Genomic DNA, 20,685 nt, shown 5'->3' with positions numbered 1-20,685 from the left:
GTGCACTGCAGGGGAGGTAGATATAGCATGTGCAGAGAGAGTTAGATTTGGGTGGGTTATTTTGTTTCTGTGCAGGGTAAATACGGCTGCTTTATTTTTACACTGCAATTTAGATTGCAGATTGAACACACCACACCCAAATCTTACTCTTTCTGCACATGTTATATCTGCCCCACCTGCAGTGCACATGGTTTTGCCCAACTGCTAACAAAGTTCCTGCTGCGATCAACTCAGAATTACCCCCAAAAGCTTTCTGAGCAAATTTGGGTAGAAATCTGGGTGCGAGTTAGGGTGCCATTGCCACCGCTGAAACACCATGGCAACTCGCATCCTTCATATTTAATTGGTTTGACCCCTAAATATACCTTTGCAGATGTTCCTGTTTTTATACATCTAGCCTCAATACGTCATGCAGCGCGAGATGTCAGACGTGAGTGAACCGCCAATTCCTGTGCAACTCTGCTAAAGTCGGGCGTCTTTTTTTGTTTACTGCAAATGTGTCTTAGCTGCACTGTAATGAGACTAGGATGCAGGAGGAGACTCTGCTGATTAATTTGATATATGACACTTGTATATTGTGTGTGACTGAGTCTGTATACAGAGCAGAACAGAACCTGTATTGAAAAAAAGCTGCAGATGCTACACTGTAGCACTTCGCATACAGATTCAGAAACTTAGTCACACACAATATACAAGTGTCATATATTAAATTAATCAGCACAGCTCCTTGTGTGTCCTGGTCGCATCGCGTTGTGTCTAAGACGAATTTCTGGCACAAAAGACACCTAACGCTAGAATATTCTCAAGCGACCTGGCGTGCCAAGAGGAGCACGCCAGAACAGTCATGCTGTTTGCCATGACTGCAGCAAAAATGTATGAGGACATATTTGTAACTCAAACAAATCACCATATTGTTCATGTTTTATGTATGTCCTGTCTTCCTAACTGACCAGCGCTGTAAAACACTGATGCCTTACAGATATAATAACATCATCCAGGAAAAAGCTCAAATATCGTCTAACGAGGGACCATATGACCAGGACCACCTAACAGAGCATGGGCAATCTATAGAGTGTCCTTATTATGGACACTTTCATTATTATTAATACCATCTCACTTGAAGTCCTGTTTAGCATAGTTTTACTGTCATATACTGTATTTAGGTGCTCCTTTTCCTACTTTCCTTGACAAATGAACGGTCATTGGTCACATTATTGCTCATCTTTAGGTGACCGTTTGTTAGTCATCATTATTGTTCTGTCTGGGCCTCTCACATGCTATGTAGCATTAACTATAAATGAGGGAAAGTCTGATAAGCTATGTAAATAAGGGACTGTGGCAAGGTAATTACATTACATGTACAGATGGTGTAATGGTTGGCCATACTGTCTCATAGCACTGAGGTCACTGATCTATTTTCTAAAAAGGTGTTTACACCGAAACGCGTTGTTTGGAGACTGTGCTCTTGCCGTGGACCAAGGAGGGGAAATTTCGTTGGAGGGTCTGAACAAGCTATCTATGGTGGTGCCGAGCATTTTAGCCCGGGACCATGCCTGCTTCGTCAGCTAGCCCACCGCAGCACCAGTGCATGGTGAGACTCGTCCTGAACATTATCCCAGAACACCCTCAGTCCACTGTGATTGTATATACCAGTTTTGGTATTGAATCAATCTATACATAGCTTATATAATCATTTTGTGATACTGCTTGCTGTTTGATCATATGATATCATATCATGAATTATTTTTATACATTGCTCATGTTTTCATAATCATGTCAAAATTATTCAAATTGTGACACTGTTTGCTGTTAATCATGAATTCTTTTTAAAGTATTAAATACCTTTTATAATGATAAAAGTTGTCTTCTCTTGGGAAAATCCCGGGGTTTTTAGCGCCGATCAGTAAGCCTATCTACAGAAGTGACTTATGCTGAATATTTTTGTATTAAAGATATTCTTATATTGGGTTTTACTTTTTTTGTTATATACTCTTTTTTTTGCAAAATTCAGGGAGAAAATGGATGTCACGCTCTACATCTTTGTTAAAGATGTGGATTTAATGTTGCTTGTATAAGCACTGTGTTTGACCCATATTACATTTATAGATGTTCTTGTACTGCCAACTATGAAAACACAAATTGGAGAAATTGTTTCTAGTTTCATGTCTGCTTCCACTTACCCATAAGGCCAAAACTAGCCTCCATGTGAGAGCTGCTCGTATCGGTGCATCCCATCTTACTTTTACATTCTAGTTACATTTCATTGTTTTACTTAGACCTGTGAGCTGTTTATGTTCCCATTTTGCACTGTTATCAAGAGACAACACTTGCAAGTGGATAATAAAGTATACTTGCAGAGAGTCTGGTCTTCAAGGCTTTGAGGAAATGCCATAACTAAAGAAGCGGAATCAATAAATTGTTGATAAATCAGATATTAGATTAGGACCAGTGTGAAAAGTCACGGGGTGTAAAACGTAAGGAAATCTGGATTATACAGAGGTGGCGATTAAAGGGCAGGGAAGAGGTGCTAGTTTATGGGGTCTATTCAAACACCCTCAAGGGGGGCAAATTGCCTTTGCAACGTTAAGGGTTTGGAAATAGACAAGATAATATCAGCAGCATATAAGCAAGTAAGGTGCTAGCGTGCATAAAACGGGGAATTGAGACAAGGGACGAGGATGTAATTCTGCCGCTGTACAAATCATTGGTACGTCCGCACCTGGAATATTGTGTTCAGTTTTGGGCACCACTGTATAAAAAAAGATATCTGTGAACTCGAAAGGGTTCAGAGGCGAGCTACTAAATTGATTAAAGGGCTAGAGGGACTGGATTACGAGGAAAGGCTTACTAGGTTGAACATGTCTAAGAGGAGACATTATTAAGGTCTTCAAATGTGTATACAAAGTGTTAACAGAGGAATTATTTATTACAAGAACTCTGTTTAGGATACGCGTGCACTCGCTGAGGCTGGAGGAGAGAAAATTCCGCACGCAACGGAGGAAAGGGTTCTTCACTGTTAGGGCAATAAGGACTTGGAATTCCTTGCCAGGGAAGGTGGTAATGGTGGACACTGTAAATGCATTTAAAAGGGGACAACATTTCAAATATTGAAGTTGTTAATCCGGGTGTAAAGTGATTTGTAGTTGTTAACTAGTCATAAAACATTCTTCAGCAGGTACATTAAAATCAACTCAACTTAATACAAAATACAGGTTGAATGCGATGGCCATTTTGCCTCTTTTCAACCTTGTAAAAATCAAGTTTAAATTTACCTGGGTTCACAGTCGTACCTGAGATATCAAGGCTTTGGTGGAATCAGATGGTCAATTTTCGAGTCATGAGAGCAAAAATTAGGGGGAACATCAGGCAGCCCTGACATGCCACTGTGGATGGCAAATGGAGAGCAAAGAGTGCTGTTTGACAAGTAATGAAGTAGAAGGATTCTGATACATTGCCAAGATCACAGTCAAAAACTTGCCCGCCAGCCTGTAGGCACCCCAGACCTCCATCCCAAAATTGCCAGTAAACTCATTCAAAGGCTTCCTCTGTGTCTAAAGCAATGACCAAAGCAGGAAAACTAAAATAATTAATCTGGTGAATCAGTTTCAACAGCCCTATTAGTGTTGTCATGAGCGTGGATGCCGAAAAACCAACCTGAAACACCGAGCCAGGTCTTAAATTAATTTGCAAGGAGCTTAAGAGTTTCAAATTAACATTAAGGAGTGAGAAGGGCCTGTAGTTTCCAGAGTGAAATTAAAAGTTCAGTCTAGGTGAGAAAATTCTAAAACTTCTTAAAATGCATGGCTGGGACAGAGACAGACTTCATAGATTTTACCATGTCCAAGATTTCTTCTTCTGAGAAAAGGACACTAGTAGCCTCTGGATGGAGCAGTCATCTACAGTAGCTATTCCATTATGTTCAAGTATAGGAGTTGAAAGTAAAGAAAATTATGTAAAATTACGTAGGAACTAAATGTGTCAATAATTTTGAGGGCATCATAGGTCATATGACTAGAGGAGTCTTGGATTTTGCTTATAGCATTACAAGAATTCACTGATGAAAACGCCAAGCAAGAAGAGCATCTGCTTAGTCTATATTCCTTAAAACCTTTGGTTTAACCACTTTAGAGTCCTTGCTGCTTTTTCATTCTATGTGTGCCCCTGCTATGTGTGTGCCTCAAATCTTCGGGAGAGGGATCTCTCTATATAAATTATAACATTGCCTACACATTTTAAAATACCTGAACCCTTTTATGTGTGATTAATCTGCCAGAGAAGAAATGAACACATGCAACACATAATAATATCATGTATAGCACAGTAACCCTATTTCACACAATTGCTACAACCGTAGAAACGTGCACACTATGCAATCGGAGGTTATCCATAATGCACAGATACAATAGTGCATTGCTTACAGATTTAAAAACTGGTAATGCTTGCATTACCATTGCTTACCATTAAATGCATTAGTAAACTTTATAATACAACACACACACAAGATATACCCCAACGCTTCCTTATTTTTATATACAGTATTTTATTAATATTTCAGTTTTGGTTACTCGGTTAATAGAAGAAGATGTGGCTTGCTAAAGATGTTCATAAGAAAGCCATTGTGATGTTTGCAGAGCAGACAATGCCAAGGATGAGCAAGAAACGTTATGAAAGTCATGAGGGATACTCACCATTCACTAGACTGAAGTAAGGGAGAGTCATTCTGCGCTATGTGGTATAAGGCACTCATTGCATTCATATTAAACAAAGGAGGTTTCCTTTCAGCTGTGGGATAACAACATCAAACTGTTCAGTCTTGTAAAAGTCATCAACATTCCTCCTACAATTATAATCAGCTGCTTCTTTTTAAGTACAACTAAAGTCAGGCTCCTTGTGTCATCAGTGTTGCGAGTCTTATGACAATCTGTCATGTTCTCGGTGTTTCACCAATTTTCTATTAGTACATTCTCTACATCTACTGTATATAATAAGGTTTGTACTGTCTCCGACATGCACAGAGGGATCCAGGGGGAATGTGTCCTCCCTCAAATAGCAATGAAAACTAGAAGAGGATAGAAAACTATACAGATGTATCAGCATACACTATAGCAGCAGTCGCGACTCTGCTGCGTTGAGCGTTTTTCGCTCCAATGTGACGCACTGCAACTTAGTCGCAATGTGTTAAAACCACTTCACGAGACTGCACTGATTAAATTTCATTTGTGACACTAGTGAATCTGTATACAAAATGCTACGATGACGTGACTTTCCCTGGTGCCTCATTTGCGACTATGCACATATTTAAAAGTAATTATGGATACTACTCTATGCAGAAAAACTCAATCCCTAATCAAACGGCTCAACTATGGTGAGCAACAAGGCCGACCGTGACAAAGAAGTCTCTACACCGGGAGGGGGTAAGTATTCAGCAGGCAAGACAGAACAGGAGGTGGCACCAAAGTGAGCCTGTATATGCCAGGTCCTTTTACTAGTTCATAATAAAGATACAACAAAAGAACATACCATCCTTTGTTGCATAACTTTTGAAGAGGAACTTAAGGTGAAGAGTAAAAAAGGAAACAATCCAGCGGTTAAATCTCATTGTCAGGATTCAGAACATTGCTCAATACTACAATTCAAGTAGCAAAAATCTCTAAAACCTGTCAGTTTCAAGTTATATTTGAAAAGATTGGAGCCACAACTATTCACCAGTGTTATTGTTAAGATATCTTATTAGAATGTCCCAGCTAAATAGTCCATGTAATAAATGCTATAATATCACGGGGCTACTACAATTTTTAGGGGTCTATTCAATTAGATGCTAGGGGGGCAAGTTGCTAATGGCATGGACACTGCCAAAGGCCATTCATTTTTTTGCCCAGGACTTCTAGAATTTTGTATGTAGCCCTATCGCTAGTCCGGCGGAACCCTAATTGCGACATACAGCCTCACTTAAGCTCGGATGCAAGTAACTCTCACCTAATTGAACTTACGCCTTACGCATACACTATGCAATTATCTGGCAGATCATGTTCCAGATTTGGCTTGTTGGAATGAAAATCTGGTAATGTATGAGAGCAAATGTCAAATCGACCATTTGCTCTCAAACACTGGAAAATGGACAGAAAGGGTTGTTCTTACAAATTGGTTAGGTTTGTGATTTAACCAGTTTGTCTGAACGACAGTTTTTATCTGTCAATAGTTGAGTGTAAAACCAACTGTTCACAAACATCATCTGAAATAAACTAACATTTGTACAATTCTAAAAATATACCTTCTGCAGTATTGTGATTTCATAATGCAAAAATATTTTTTTCAACTCTATATTACAGAGTGTGTCATATGTGTACAATATTCAACAGTTTCAAAATGTTGGGATGTGGATTTACCTAGTTCAATACAAGTGATCCCAAGAGACCAAACATCCACTTTCCCATCATACTGTCCTTCATCCATGGCTAAGATTACTTCTGGGGCCATCCTAAAATTAAAACATTTAACTATTAAACATCCCCCCCAAAATAATAAGCTTGTAACAGGTATAAAGTATTAAAAACCACTTCTAAAACAGGTTATACGCTTTTAATTACCAAATCATATATGTCAGAATGGGATTTCACTGTTCGAAAAACAAGGGGTGCAATAGTTCAAATATTCAGTTCACAGAAAATGGTAATCTTTCCTTTTACTACTTTCCAATGGAAGGTATTAAATAGTTAAGATTACACAGTACTCAGGAAACTTATTTTTGACTGGCTGCACTTACACGTATTTATCTTCTGGGTATAAGTTCTACGCCATAGCAATTCCTGACCTATATATTTACCGGTTCACGCCAAAGCTATTGATGATAAAACATTTTGCAAGAGACACTGACATTACAGTAGTTAAGTACCTATATCCAAATCCCTACAAACCAGCTTAAGACTATGGGCCGGATGTACTGACGCCCAAAAGCGTTGGAGTTGCGAGATGGCGGCCAATCTCTGATGTTTTTTTAAAGGGGCAATCACAAGGCAAAACCATGTCTAGTAAGTGATTGCCCCTTTAAAAAAACATCTGAGATCGGCCAGCATCTCGCACCTCCGGCGATCTTGGGTGTCATTACATCCGCCACTACATTTTAAACATTAAATATACAGGGGCAGATGTATTAACCTGTAGAAGACATAAGGAAGTGATAAACCAGTGACATGTGCAAGGTGATAAAGGCACCAGCCAATCAGATCCAATATGTAAATTAACAGTTAGGAGCTGATTGGCTGCTGCCTTTATCACCTTGCACATATCACTGGTTTATCACTTCCTTATGCCTTCCCCAGGTTAATACATCTGCCCCACTGTATTAAAAAAAAAAAACATCAGCAAAAAAACATCCCAATAAATGAAAAAATGGCAGTAGATAACTAAAAATGGTCAATGACCCACTACAAGGAGAAATAAAGAACTATGTGCTAGGATCATATAGCGTACTGCATACACAGCAGTGTGGGACACTGAAAGCAATAGCCCAGAAATATCACACATTTAGGATTCTAAGATTTCAGTTTCTATAGCAACACAAACCTGTCTGTATAAAGGGACACTTGCAAAGTAATAGCACATTTTAGGCCTTCACTGTAAATACACAGGTTTCCACAATCACTTACCAATATGGTGTCCCCACGAATGAATTGGCAGGAGAGGCTATTGATGCAGACCCAAAGTCAGCAAGTTTCACCTGGCCTGGCTCTGTGAGAAGGATGTTGCCTGCCTTGATATCTCTATGGAAAAATAATATATGACATAGGTAGATATTCTCCTGTATCATGTGTAACAATGTACAGTGTTTTTGTTTTCAGTTTGTGTTAGCGGCTCTCTATTTATGGTTCTTTTTAACACCCACTACCAAGTATTTTAGAAGAAACACTTCACAAGTTGATTTTTTTGCTGTCATGTTTAATAGTTAGTCATAGGCCTAATTGATGGCTTAAGATCATCACCATCTCTGAGCCTGATTGTGATTTGCATGGCATTGTACAGCCGCACAAATAAAATGCAAATGCAGCAGGGGAGGTGTCTGTAGGAGATCCACGCCTTCTGCATGCAACTGCAAGATTACCAAAACGGGGCAACATGACACTTTTGAAGAACAGTGCTGGTTGTCGTCAGAAGCCCCAATCTCTGGTAATGGGACATCTGCTTGGTCCGCAGACTCATTCACACTGCAGCATTACATGGCCCTGGTTTTCAGTCTGCTCCCACCTGGGAGTATAAGGACCAAGCAAGTGGTACTTGGTAGGGGCTGCTGCAGGAGGGGGCACATTATGAAAACACCTACCAAGGTGGTAGAGCAGCTTTACAATCTGTTCTCTAGTGACAATGTACACAACACGCAATCTGCTGTAGCATGAAATATAAATTCATTTTACACAACTACTAGTGATGGTCATAGGAAAAGGAAGGATTGAACTACTTACCTATGGATTAAATTATGAGAATGCAAATAACCTAATCCTTGCAGGGCCCCATGAGTGATTGCCGCAATTTCATTTTCTTGCAATGGCTTTTTGTGTACTGAAATGCAATAAACAATATGTCACATGTAAACCACATAAAAAGCTCTCCGAAAAAATGTAGCCACATGGGTATAACTTCTTCTGTATTTTTCTTTTAACGCTGCCACCTCATAAGAAACAGGTGCCGGATTTGAACAGCCCATTCATGCAGCTACTGTATGTATGCTAGAGATTACAGGCGGTGATGAATTGAAAGTCTTTGGGCTACGATACAGTGTTCAGCCACTGCATACTTCTCTTCTGCCATTATATTTTCTTTGTTGATACAGCAGAGAATCTAACTCAGGTTGACAATGAGGCCATGTGACATTTTTCCCCCAATATGCAACAACAATGCTTTTAAAGTTACTTAACGAAAACCACAAAGAAAAGGAATTACCTTCTAGTAAATCTGATGCAGAGCCTAAACAATATTCCATGACCAGCTGGGGAGAGAACAAAACACATTTACTAATGCAATTTGTACATTATACACTGATAGACGCTCCTCCTCATCCTCTTAGTAGCCAGAAAGCTTTCTGCCTCATAATGAAGTCTACTTACATATTTCTGTGACAAATTAAGCCTGGAATAATTAAATATTACTTCGCTCAACATTGAAACTATTAGTAGAACCCCATTAATTGACTGATATATGTAACCAAGTAATCTGCCCATCTTCATATATGTTTTGTGATTAGTTTGATTGGTCTCCGTTTGTCAGGATGAAAAGATTATGGGTTCAATTCAATTAAGCACAAAGGGTGAGAGTTGCCGTTGCAATAGCGTGGAAACGCAGGCAATGGCAAATTATCTTGCTCCCCTTTCGTCTGCTTTGTAAGCAGGCCTGTGGGATGGCAAAGGAAAAAAATATATCAACAAACCAACAGTTACCGTAAGTGCGGCATATAGCTGCAAATCAGACACACGGACTAGTGGGGTGATGCTAATTGAAACGACTCTTTAGTGTAAAGTGGGACTAGTGGAGACTAACAGAACTACTACAACTACATTCCATTTACAAGTTACCCTGCACTGCTCTCTGATGACAGATAACCTAGTGACAGCGCAGTGATAGCACGACTTCCTATGTGCAGCAGTACCTAGCGTTTCAGCACACTGAATGTTGCGTGTGAATGCCATCTGTCACATTTCCAACACTAGGGACCAAATGAAAGACTTCTTAACACCCTCTCTCTATATCACAAGACTGTTAAGGGCAGCTGTACCCACAAGTGGCAGCGTCACAACATGGCAACTTTATTTTGCGCACATCATAAACATACAGCAGCAGAGTAGAGTCCGTGGGGCCAGTACAGAATGTAGGCAAGACAGATGGAGCTAAGGTGGTTGCTTTAGACCAAACTGGTCATTAAATCACCGTATTCAAAGAAATAGTTTTGGCAAGAAAAAAAAAGCGGGTGGAATGCGTGTGGTCATTGGCTGACTGAGAGCCTGAACCTGGTTGTTTGCAGCAACCTCCAAATGAGTATCCAAATTATATATAGGTAATGGGAGATAATGCAAATAATTAGTGATGGGAATAGAGGAGATCTACAGTAGACTCCAGTGACATCACAAGGACAATTTTGGCAAACCGTAGGAAACAAAAAAATCAGAAAAACCACAAAACAAAATGTTGCGCTTTGTTTTTTTTGTTTTTTTATGTAATGTTGGTAAAATAAAAATTGGATTAATTATGACAGCAAAGCAAAATACGTAAAGAAATCTGCAACAAATTATTATAGTGTCAACAGGAAATATGAACTAGACCTCAAAAATAGTCTATTAGTACAATTTGGTTTAAAAAAACTAATCTAAATATAATTTAAAAAAAATAAGATTTTAAACCTGCCGGTAAATCATTTTCTCGTAGTCCGTAGAGGATGCTGGGGACCATGGGGATAGACGGGCTCCGCAAGAGACATGGGCACTTTAAGAAAGACTTTAGGTGTGGGTGTGCACTGGCTCCTCCCTCTATGCCCCTCCTCCAGACCTCATTTAGAGAAACTGTGCCCAGAGGAGACGGACAGTACGAGGAAAGGATTTTTGTTAAACCAAGGGCAAGATTCATACCAGCCCACACCATTCACACCGTATAACTTGTGATAAACTAACCAGTAAACAGTATGAAAAAACAACATAGCATCAGTCGGAGACCGATGAAAACTATAACATAACCCTTATGTAAGCAAAACTATATACAAGTCTTGCAGAAGTAGTCCGCACTTGGGACGGGCGCCCAGCATCCTCTACGGACTACGAGAAAAAGATTTACCGGTAGGTTTAAAATCTTATTTTCTCTTACGTCCTAGAGGATGCTGGGGACTCCGTAAGGACCATGGGGATTATACCAAAGCTCCCAAACGGGCAGGAGAGTGCTGATGACTCTGCAGCACCGATTGAGCAAACAGGAGGTCCTCCTCAGCCAGGGTATCAAACTTATAGAACTTTGCAAAGGTGTTTGAACCCGACCAAGTAGCAGCTCGGCACAGCTGTAGTGCTGAGACCCCTCGGGCAGCCGCCCAAGATGAGCCCCCCTTCCTAGTGGTGCCTCCTCGCCGGTTTTTCAAATCGGCCCTGCCAGCTTCTCCCTCAGAAAGGGAGTTAGTGTTAAATGCAATTCACAAATTGTATCTTCAACAGGTGGTGGTCAAGGTTCCCCTACTGCAACAAGGGAGGGGATATTACTCAACCCTGTTTGTAGTCCCGAAACCGGACGGTTCGGTCAGACCCATTTTAAATTTAAAATCCCTGAACCTATACTTGAAAAGGTTCAAGTTCAAGATGGAATCACTCAGAGCAGTCATCGCCAGCCTGGAAGGGGGGGATTTTATGGTATCCCTAGACATAAAGGATGTATACCTTCATGTTCCAATATATCCACCTCATCAGGCGTACCTGAGATTTGCGGTACAGGATTGTCATTAGCAATTTCAGACGTTGCCGTTTGGGCTTTCCACGGCCCCGACGATTTTCACCAAGGTAATGGCGGAAATGATGGTACTCCTGCGCAAGCAGGGGGTCACAATTATCCTGTACTTGGACGATCTCCTCATAAAAACGAGATCAAGAGAGCAGTTGCTGAGCAGCGTGTCACTTTCACTGAGAGTGTTACAGCAACACGGCTGGATTCTCAATATCCCGAAGTCGCAGCTGGTTCCTACAACTAGTCTGACCTTCTTGGGCATGATTCTGGGTACGGACCAGAAAAGGGTTTATCTTCCAACGGAAAAGACTCAAGAACTCATGACTCTGGTCAGGAACCTGTTGAAACCAAAACAGGTGTCAGTGCATCACTGCACTCGAGTCCTGGGAAAGAATGTGGCATCTTACGAGGCCATTCTGTTCGGCAGGTTCCATGTGAGGACCTTCCAATGGGACCTACTGGACAAGTAGTCCGGGTCACATCTACAGATTCATCGGTTGATCACACTGTCCCCCAGGGCCAGGGTATCTCTCCTGTGGTGGCTGCAGAGTGCTCACCTTCTAGAGGGCCGCAGGTTCGGCATTCAGTACTGGGTTCTGGTGACCACGGACGCGAGCCTCCGAGGTTGGGGAGCAGTCACACAAGGAAGAAACTTCTAGGGTCTTTGGTCAAGTCAAGAAACTTGTCTACACATCAACGTCCTGGAGCTGAGGGCCATATACAACGCCCTTCGTCAAGCGGAGACTTTGCTTTGCGACTTAACAGTTCTGATCCAGTCAGACATCATCACCGCAGTGGCTCATGTAAACTGCCAGGGCGGCACAAGGAGCAGAGTGGCAATGGCGGAAGCCACCAGGATTCTTCGCTGGGCGGAAAATCATGTAAGCGCACTGTCAGCAGTGTTCATTCCGGGAGTGGACAACTGGGAAGCAGACTTCCTCAGCAGACACGACCTGCATCCAGGAGAGTGGGGACTTCATCAGGAAGCCTTCGCACAGATTGCAAGTCAGTGGGGACTGCCCCAGATAGACATGATGGCGTCCCGCCTCAACAAAAAGCTGCAGAGGTATTGCGTCAGGTCAAGAGACCCTCAGGCGGTAGCTGTGGACGCCCTAGTGACACCGTGGGTGTTCCAGACGGTCTATGTGTTTCCTCCTCTTCCTCTCATCCCAAAGGTGTTGAGAATAATAAAAAAAAGAGGAGTACAGACAATTCAGAGTCATCCGAACTCTCCCGCCCGTTTGGGAGCTTTGGTATAATCCCCATGGTCCTTACGGAGTCCCCAGCATCCTCTAGGACGTAAGAGAAAATAAGATTTTAAACCTACCGGTAAATCTTTTTCTCGTAGTCCGTAGAGGATGCTGGGCGCCCGTCCCAAGTGCGGACTACTTCTGCAAGACTTGTATATAGTTTTGCTTACATAAGGGTTATGTTATAGTTTTCATCGGTCTCCGACTGATGCGATGTTGTTTTTTCATACTGTTTACTGGTTAGTTTATCACAAGTTATACGGTGTGAATGGTGTGGGCTGGTATGAATCTTGCCCTTGGTTTAACAAAAATCCTTTCCTCGTACTGTCCGTCTCCTCTGGGCATAGTTTCTCTAAATGAGGTCTGGAGGAGGGGCATAGAGGGAGGAGCCAGTGCACACCCATACCTAAAGTCTTTCTTAAAGTGCCCATGTCTCCTGCAGAGCCAGTCTATCCCCATGGTCCTTACGGAGTGCCCAGCATCCTCTAGGACGTAAGAGAGAAAAAAAAGAAACACCAAAGCCCAATGTACAGTAGCACAATTTCATAGTCTGGATTCAAAATGGTAATATGTACACATGTGGATTAAGATGCAGGAATCACAATAGTTTGGGCAGAAAATCCAAACCTGGTGAGAACATGGCATGTATGCATGATACTCAATAGATAAATTAAGAACATGTAGTGAAATGAATAGCATAATAGGCTTCTTACCCATGCCGTGTGCTCCCTTAAATAGCAGCCTTTATACTCTATACTATTCGGATGTTGTATCCTTTGAAGGAATTTCACTTCTTTGATGATATCCTGCCATTTCTGTTGAAGAAGGTGAATAAAATGTTACATTTACCTTTGGTATAATGATGGAAGCAATAAAGCACTATAAACTGTCTTTCTTCAAAGAATGCAATACTCAAGGTCACCTTTGTGAAAAGGCACTGCTGATATAAAACATTCTAGGTACTTCTACATTTAAAATATTCAAGTAAAACCGATATTGCAGAGTTTGAAATACAGATCTGATTTATTTTTTTTAAGACGTAGATCAAGGAATTTGAATATTAAAGACGTAATTTATGAAATGCAGAATTGCAAAACTACATAGCACATTCCCCAATATAATGCTACATGCCTACAATTGTACAATCACAGTCTGCAGAGTAGCGTAAGTTTGCACTGGATGATGGGACAATTAGACATGCACCTACAGTACTTTTCCTTGAGGGCTCATTTAACCATTGATAGGTGTCAATACAGGAGAACGTGCTTCCACTGTAACTGTGTAGAAACACTGGCAACAGCGCTGCAACTCGCCCCTCCTTGCTGCCTGATCTTGCCTCCGACTCACAGATTTTTGTACGCAGCACTACAGAGTTGCAGCGTTAACTTGCAGCAAGGTGGAACACCAGGATCAACCCCTAGTTTAATATATCACTCCTTCTGTCACAATGAAAAGATTTTCTTTGGCAGGGGAAGGGGTGTTTGATGTAGGAAGAGGTTGGCTGGCTGGCTACATTTCCCCGGCAACTTTGCAGCTTTTGTCCTCAGTCCACAGAGGTGCACAGAAATATATGCAATGTTCCTGCTCCATAATTCTCATCAGTGTATACATTATTGAATAGTCTTCTTTGTGTAAACTGGGACTGGTAGTAACTAGAACGTGTTTTGTCTACAAAAGTATTTATAAACTCTGCTACCTCCGATAGTCTGAAGAGTGCATGATAATCTTATAATCGGACAAACTGTACCTTACATGGTGGGAACAGACAAAAAAAAAAAAAGTGGCATATATAATAAATACAGCGCCAATCTCTTCTCACTGTTATGATTACAGTAAGACCTAAATTAGGCTAAATGAAGAGGTAGTTTATTAAAAAATAAAATAAAAAGTAGTTATAGTACTAGAGGGAATGGTGCTAATGAGCTATTTATGTGATGTACGGTGCAATTTCCAGAGCATCTGTCAACCTAACACAGGGCTGGCCAAACCGGTCCTCGAGATCTACCAACAGTTCATGTTTTCCAGGCCTCCTGGAGATCTGTAGAATTGTCAGTTAGGAATGAATGCAGCACATCTTAATTAGTAATGACTACACCTGTGCACCAGCTAGGTGGTCTGGAAAATGTAAACTGTTGGTAGATCTCGAGGACTGGTTTGACCAGCCCTGACCTAACAGATATAGACTGACTATGGGCTCACATGCATTTTTATTATACTGTCTAGATGTTCTTACATCTTATTCCGTAAAGAAGTTCTGTTGTTGCATTGATCTTTCTTAAGTGAACAGATGTAATTTCTATTACCTCAGTCAGGATGAGTTGCTACATGTGAGTGCAAACTCCAATATGTGTATTGTGTAAAAGTGTTTTTCAATTGTGACATTGACTGAACAGCGCCGACCTTTACTCATAAGCACAAGAGCATGCACATTGGTATTAGTGATTCACAAGAAAAATGAAGGCACGCTACCAAAATTCAGTGTTCCTTTGTGCGCTTGCATCGAAAAACATAATACTCAAAGGGAACCTCACAGACCATGCCTGGCCAACTGTTGGCTCTCCAGCTGTTGTGAAACTACATGTCTCAGCATGCCCTGGGACAGTTTTGCTACTAAGGAATGCTAAAAAAAACAACCTGTGGCCGGGCATGCTGGGATGTGTAGTTTCACAACAGCTAGAGAGCCACAAGTTGGCCAGGTCTGTCATAGACCATGTATCCTCAACCTGCAGCAGTAAAGGTTTGAATAACATACAAGCTATACCGGACTTACAGTATGTGTATTTCCCTAATTATGCCTATCGTGCTATTTCTCCTATTCAGCAGGATACCAGGTTAGGAAGCAGAAGCTTCTATAAATGCCCCACAATGAAACAGAATGTTAGGTAGAGGCTTGCTGTACTGCAGGACTGCTAAATATGGATTGGCAGACTCACACACAGGAATCTGTGCGGTGATGACACAGTGATCCATCTAAGATGCTGTGATTAAGGCTTCAGATTTTCATTTCTATTACTGCTACCAAAAACATCAAAATTTGAGCAATAATATATATAGAAAATGTTTATGTAATAATTTACAAACAAACAAAAGTAAGATCTCCCTATTGTTCTGCAGCCAGTTTAGAGGAATTTGCTAAATCCTCTTAATGCAACACATACACAAAAAGGTGGTGTGCAAACCAGAGAAATTAATATAGAGTATTATGCATGCAATTGTAACAGCTCCTAATGCACACTTTGGAAGTTTTTTTCCCTTTTTTACCAAATTAGCCAACCAGAACAGAATATGCAGGGAACGACCATTGCATTGTAATTTTCTTGGATCACTGAGACCTAATAGGACCTGTGCAATACATACAGTCAGGTCCATAAATACTGGGATATCGACACAACTCTCATATTTTGGGCTCTATACACCATCACAGTGGATTTGAAATGAAACAAGCAAGATGTGCTTTAACTGCAGACTTTACGCTTTAATTTGAGGCTATTTACATCCAAATCAGGTGAAATGTGTAGGAATTACAACGGTTTCTATATGTGCCTCCCACTTTTTAAGGAACCAAAAGAAATGGGACAAACTAAACAATCCTAAATCAAACTTTCACTTTTTAATACTTGTTGCAACTCCTTTGCAGTCAATTACAGCCTGAAGTCTGGAACGCTTAGACATCACCAGACACTGGGTTTCATCCCCGGTGATGCTCTGCCAGGCCTCTACTGCAAGTGTCTTCAGTTCCTGCTTGTTCTTGGGGCATTTTCCCTTCAGTTTTGTCTTCATCAAGTGAAATGCATACTCAATCGGATTCAGGTCAGGTGATTGACTTGGCCATTGCATAACATTCCACTTATTTGCCTTAAAAAACTCTTTGGTTGCTTTCGCAGTATGCTTCGGGTCATTGTCCATCTGCACTGTGAAGCGCCGTACAAAGAGTTCTGAAGCATTTGACTGAATATGAGCAGATATTGCCCGAAACACTTCAGAATTCATCCTGCTGCTTTTGTCAGCAGTCACATTATCAAGAAATACAAGGGAACCAGTTCCATTAGCAGCCATACATGCACACAGCATGACACTACCACCACCATGCTTCACTGATGAGGTGGTATGTTTTGGATCATGAGCAGTTCCTTTCCTTCTCCATACTCTTCACTTCCCATCACTCTGGTACAAGTTGATCTTTGTCTCATCTGTCCATAGGATGTTGTTCCAGAACTGTAAAGGCTTTTTTAGATGTTGTTTGGCAAACTCTAATCTGGTCTTCCTGTTTTTGTGGCTCACCAATGGTTTACATCTTGTGGTGAACCCTCTATATTCACTCTTGTGAAGTCTTCTCTTGATTGTTGACTTTGACACATATACACCTACCTCCTGGAGAGTGTTCTTGATCTGGGCAACTGTGACGGGTTTTTTCTTCACCAGGGAAATAATTCTTCTGTCATCCACCACAGTTGTTTTCCGTGGTCTTCCGGATCTTTTGGTGTTGCCGATTTCTCCGGTGTGTTCTTTCTTTTTAAGAATGTTCCAAACAGTTGATTTGGCCACACCTAATGTTATTGCTATCTCTCTGATGGGTTTGTTTTGATTTTTCAGCCTAATGATGGCTTGCTTCACTGACAGTGGCAGCTCTTTGGATCTCATATTGAGAGTCAACAGCAACAGATTCCAAATGCGAATGTCACACCTGGAATCTACTCCAGACCTTTTACCTGCTTAATTGATGATGAAATAACGAGGGAATAGGCCACTCCTGTCCCATGAAATAGCTTTTGAGTCAATTGTCCCATTACTTTTGGTCCCTTAAAAGTGGGAGGCACATATAGAAACCGTTGTAATTCCTACACCGTTCACCTGATTTGGATGTAAATCCCCTCAAATTAAAGCGGAAAGTCTGCAGTTAAAGCACATCTTGTTTGTTTCATTTCAAATCTATTGTGGTGGTGTATAGAGCCCAAAATATGACAATTGTGTTGATGTCCCAATATTTATGGACCTGACTGTATGTATGGTCACTGGGCTAGAATCAGAGATGGACGCAGTTTACATGTGAAAATCTACTAATGCTGGGGGAAACGCCTGAGGGGAAAAAAAGGTCTCTTGCTGTCATCACAGATCAGAGTGCTGCTTCCTAAGATGCATTATTGAATCATCCTCAAGACCATCGGCCATCTGAGGTTACTCAGATTAGCTCTCCCAGCTCTGCTCCTGAAAACCTTTTTGCAGAATAGAGGCATGCACCACCCCCACCCCATAAAGCTGCAGCCTGTCAATTTGGCTGCGGCTCAGGGGGCACTGTGTACAATGATGCAGGACCCATTTTGCACATGCGCAGAAAAAGCCCTGAGCAGAAGCCCCAACATCGGAAATGCACGTAAACCATTGGTTTTACATACATCTCTAAATTAGGCCCACTGATAAGATCAGCTTGCAACTTGTGTGGCCAGAAAGGGGTAATTATGGTTCAGTACCACTTTCTAATGCGGGCCATACATATGAACCACGATTTCCTCTTTGGCCGATCCAGACATCAATGATCTGTTGGGGTATTGGCAAAAATAAAACAAATAACAACTTGCTAAAAATCCCAGATTTGCCGATCCTGATCATTTTTTAAACTGAATCAGTTAATAGAGGATTTCCAACATGTTGGATGTCCCGGGTCCAGGCATCATCAGAATTGGGAATTGCCCCAATACCTGCCTAATGTATGGGCCCCTTCACACAGATGCATTAGTCAGGACAAAACAGACAAAAACTCTATTTTATATTACTTACTTAAACATTTTACTGTATATTGTAAGACATTTCAGTCCATTGCAACAAAAAAATTACAATTTTTATTACTTGATACACACGCAGCTGAAGTCAGTTTATAGTAGCTATAGAGGCTGAGGCAATAAAACCCCAGTAAGATAATGCATACCTCATTTGACTGCTTGCCACTGTAGGACATTTTCTTGATGGCCACCACTTCATTGGTACGCACATCATGTGCCTAGAATAGAGGAAAATAGGATGAAGTTGAAGCAGTTTGTATAAATAGCTCTTGTGAAAATAAAATATAAATCTGCTATACAATATAACGCCTATCAGGACATGCCATTTGCAGCACCTATGATGCCCACTGCGTGATAAAGGGCTTGCAGAATTGTGAAAATGGTCTGATGATATAAAGAACATTTGTTGTCTATTATAAATAAAAACCAGCAGCACTTTTCCAATAGGTGCTAAATGCTCTGCTAAAGCCAAGGACAACATTATGGCTAAACCTTAACAAGTATGTTCTTTGTAATGGGTTTAATAGTTTCTGAAATTATATTATATAATATTATATTATATATACACACACACACACACACACACACACACACACACACACACACACACACACACACACACACACACACTACTTGTGGGTAGAGAGGCACTGGTGAGATCACTTGCTAACAAAATTGCTTGCCGGAAGGAGCTAACTAAGGGTGGCCAATCGCGGGCCATTATTTTTTTCAATCCCAGGTATCAGGATTAAAATATGATCAATCCCGGGATTGGTTTGTTTCCTGTGGCAATGCCATCTACACCCCCTTTCCCCCCCCCTACATAATTTACCACCATGAGACCTGGTAGGGCGGGGGAAGGGTAACTTCCTCAAGTTCGTTGAGGTCTGTGCGGTGGGTGGAGCACTTCATGTTGCGCAAGGGGAGCTGGGTGGAGGGAGTTGGGCAGCGTTTGAGCCTCCTGAGGACGCTCAACGCTGTTCGGCATTAAAAAACGATAGGACCGCCTGATCCCGAAATCGCTGGGATTGGAGCTTCCAATCCTGGGATTGAATCCCAGATGATTTAGGTCTAAATCCCGGGATCCTGCCGATCCCGGGATTGGCTACCCTAGAGCTAACCAAGTATAAAGAGGGGATCATCGCAGGATGCACTATGTTATGTTTCCAGGGCGATGCTGTACTGGTATACAGAAAATTCGGCAACCCGGATAGACTGGTCAGCTCAGAATCCAGATCTTAACCCCACTGAGAACCTTTGGGACTAATTAGAGTGACGTGTGCGTTCTAGACCAACTCAACCTTCTTCAGTGTCGCAGCTGGTCACTGGATTGTACTTACGGCAAGGCGGAATGGCAAAACATGCCACCTGCTGTTGTCCAGGAGCATATTAAACTCCAATTGTTTTTAACAGTTTCTCCTCATAGTGTACTGTGTATGCTGTGAATTTGACATTTTTATCAGGTCCCCCACCAGAGATATTAGAGGTCAGTTTAGGTGAAAAACAAGTAATTCAAAGTGATCTAATAAAAAAACAGTAGACAGGATAGACAACTCAAAATTAGTTTGGCAAATCTTTGAGTATATAGTTATTCCCAAACAAAATTGCAGCTCTGAAATTTTAATCTTTCCCACTGAAATACAAACCAAAAAAAAAAAGATTTTTTTAATTAAAATCTGACAATTAGCTTTGGGTTTAAATTTCAGTGAGGTAGGGAAATAGTTATAAGACAAAAATGTAGCTTGAGATGTGCTGAAAATAATGGGTTTTATCCCAGCTTTCTATGACTTTTCTGAGCTGAGATATTGCATTTACCCCAAACAGCCACAACAGCGAAAAATTTCATGCGCCATGATACAAAAATGGCCGCCATCTTTATATGAAGGTAAATAAATATAAAGTAATGGTGGTTTCTGACTACTAACTTACAGGTGTCACATACAAAAAATAAAAAAATTGTAAAAATGGTCAAGCAAACAAATAATTTAATTTTGGACTACTTCATAATCGGAATGATAATCTGTAGGTGCATAGCCAGCTAAATAAAAAATCACTGATCCCCTATGTACTGTATATCTATTTGTATGTTTATATAGCATGACAAATCCATTATTAATACCTTTTACCACTAAAAAATATTATTTTAGTTACCTACCGGTAAATCCTTTTTTTCGTAGTCCATAATGGATATTGGG

At 41.0% G+C, this 20,685-nt stretch overlaps 1 protein-coding gene across 1 annotated transcript in view; it reads right to left on the bottom strand.

Annotated features, from left to right (window-relative positions):
* Positions 1-20,685, bottom strand: part of TAOK1 (TAO kinase 1) — a 164,900-nt gene that overhangs the window by 46,936 nt on the left and 97,279 nt on the right. Inside the window, exons 4-10 of the mRNA XM_063955938.1 lie at positions 18,637-18,708; positions 13,427-13,528; positions 8,935-8,980; positions 8,457-8,553; positions 7,647-7,760; positions 6,387-6,478; positions 4,689-4,782 (exon numbers count right to left, since the gene is read on the bottom strand). Coding sequence (XP_063812008.1) covers positions 4,689-4,782; positions 6,387-6,478; positions 7,647-7,760; positions 8,457-8,553; positions 8,935-8,980; positions 13,427-13,528; positions 18,637-18,708 — 617 coding nt within the window. The remainder of the gene's footprint in view (positions 1-4,688; positions 4,783-6,386; positions 6,479-7,646; positions 7,761-8,456; positions 8,554-8,934; positions 8,981-13,426; positions 13,529-18,636; positions 18,709-20,685) is intronic.

This window comes from Pseudophryne corroboree, chromosome 2, assembly GCF_028390025.1.
Source record: "Pseudophryne corroboree isolate aPseCor3 chromosome 2, aPseCor3.hap2, whole genome shotgun sequence".
NCBI lineage: Eukaryota > Metazoa > Chordata > Amphibia > Anura > Myobatrachidae > Pseudophryne > Pseudophryne corroboree.
The sequence above is the reverse complement of the archived record's forward strand: the minus strand, read 5'-3'. Positions and strand labels throughout refer to the sequence as shown.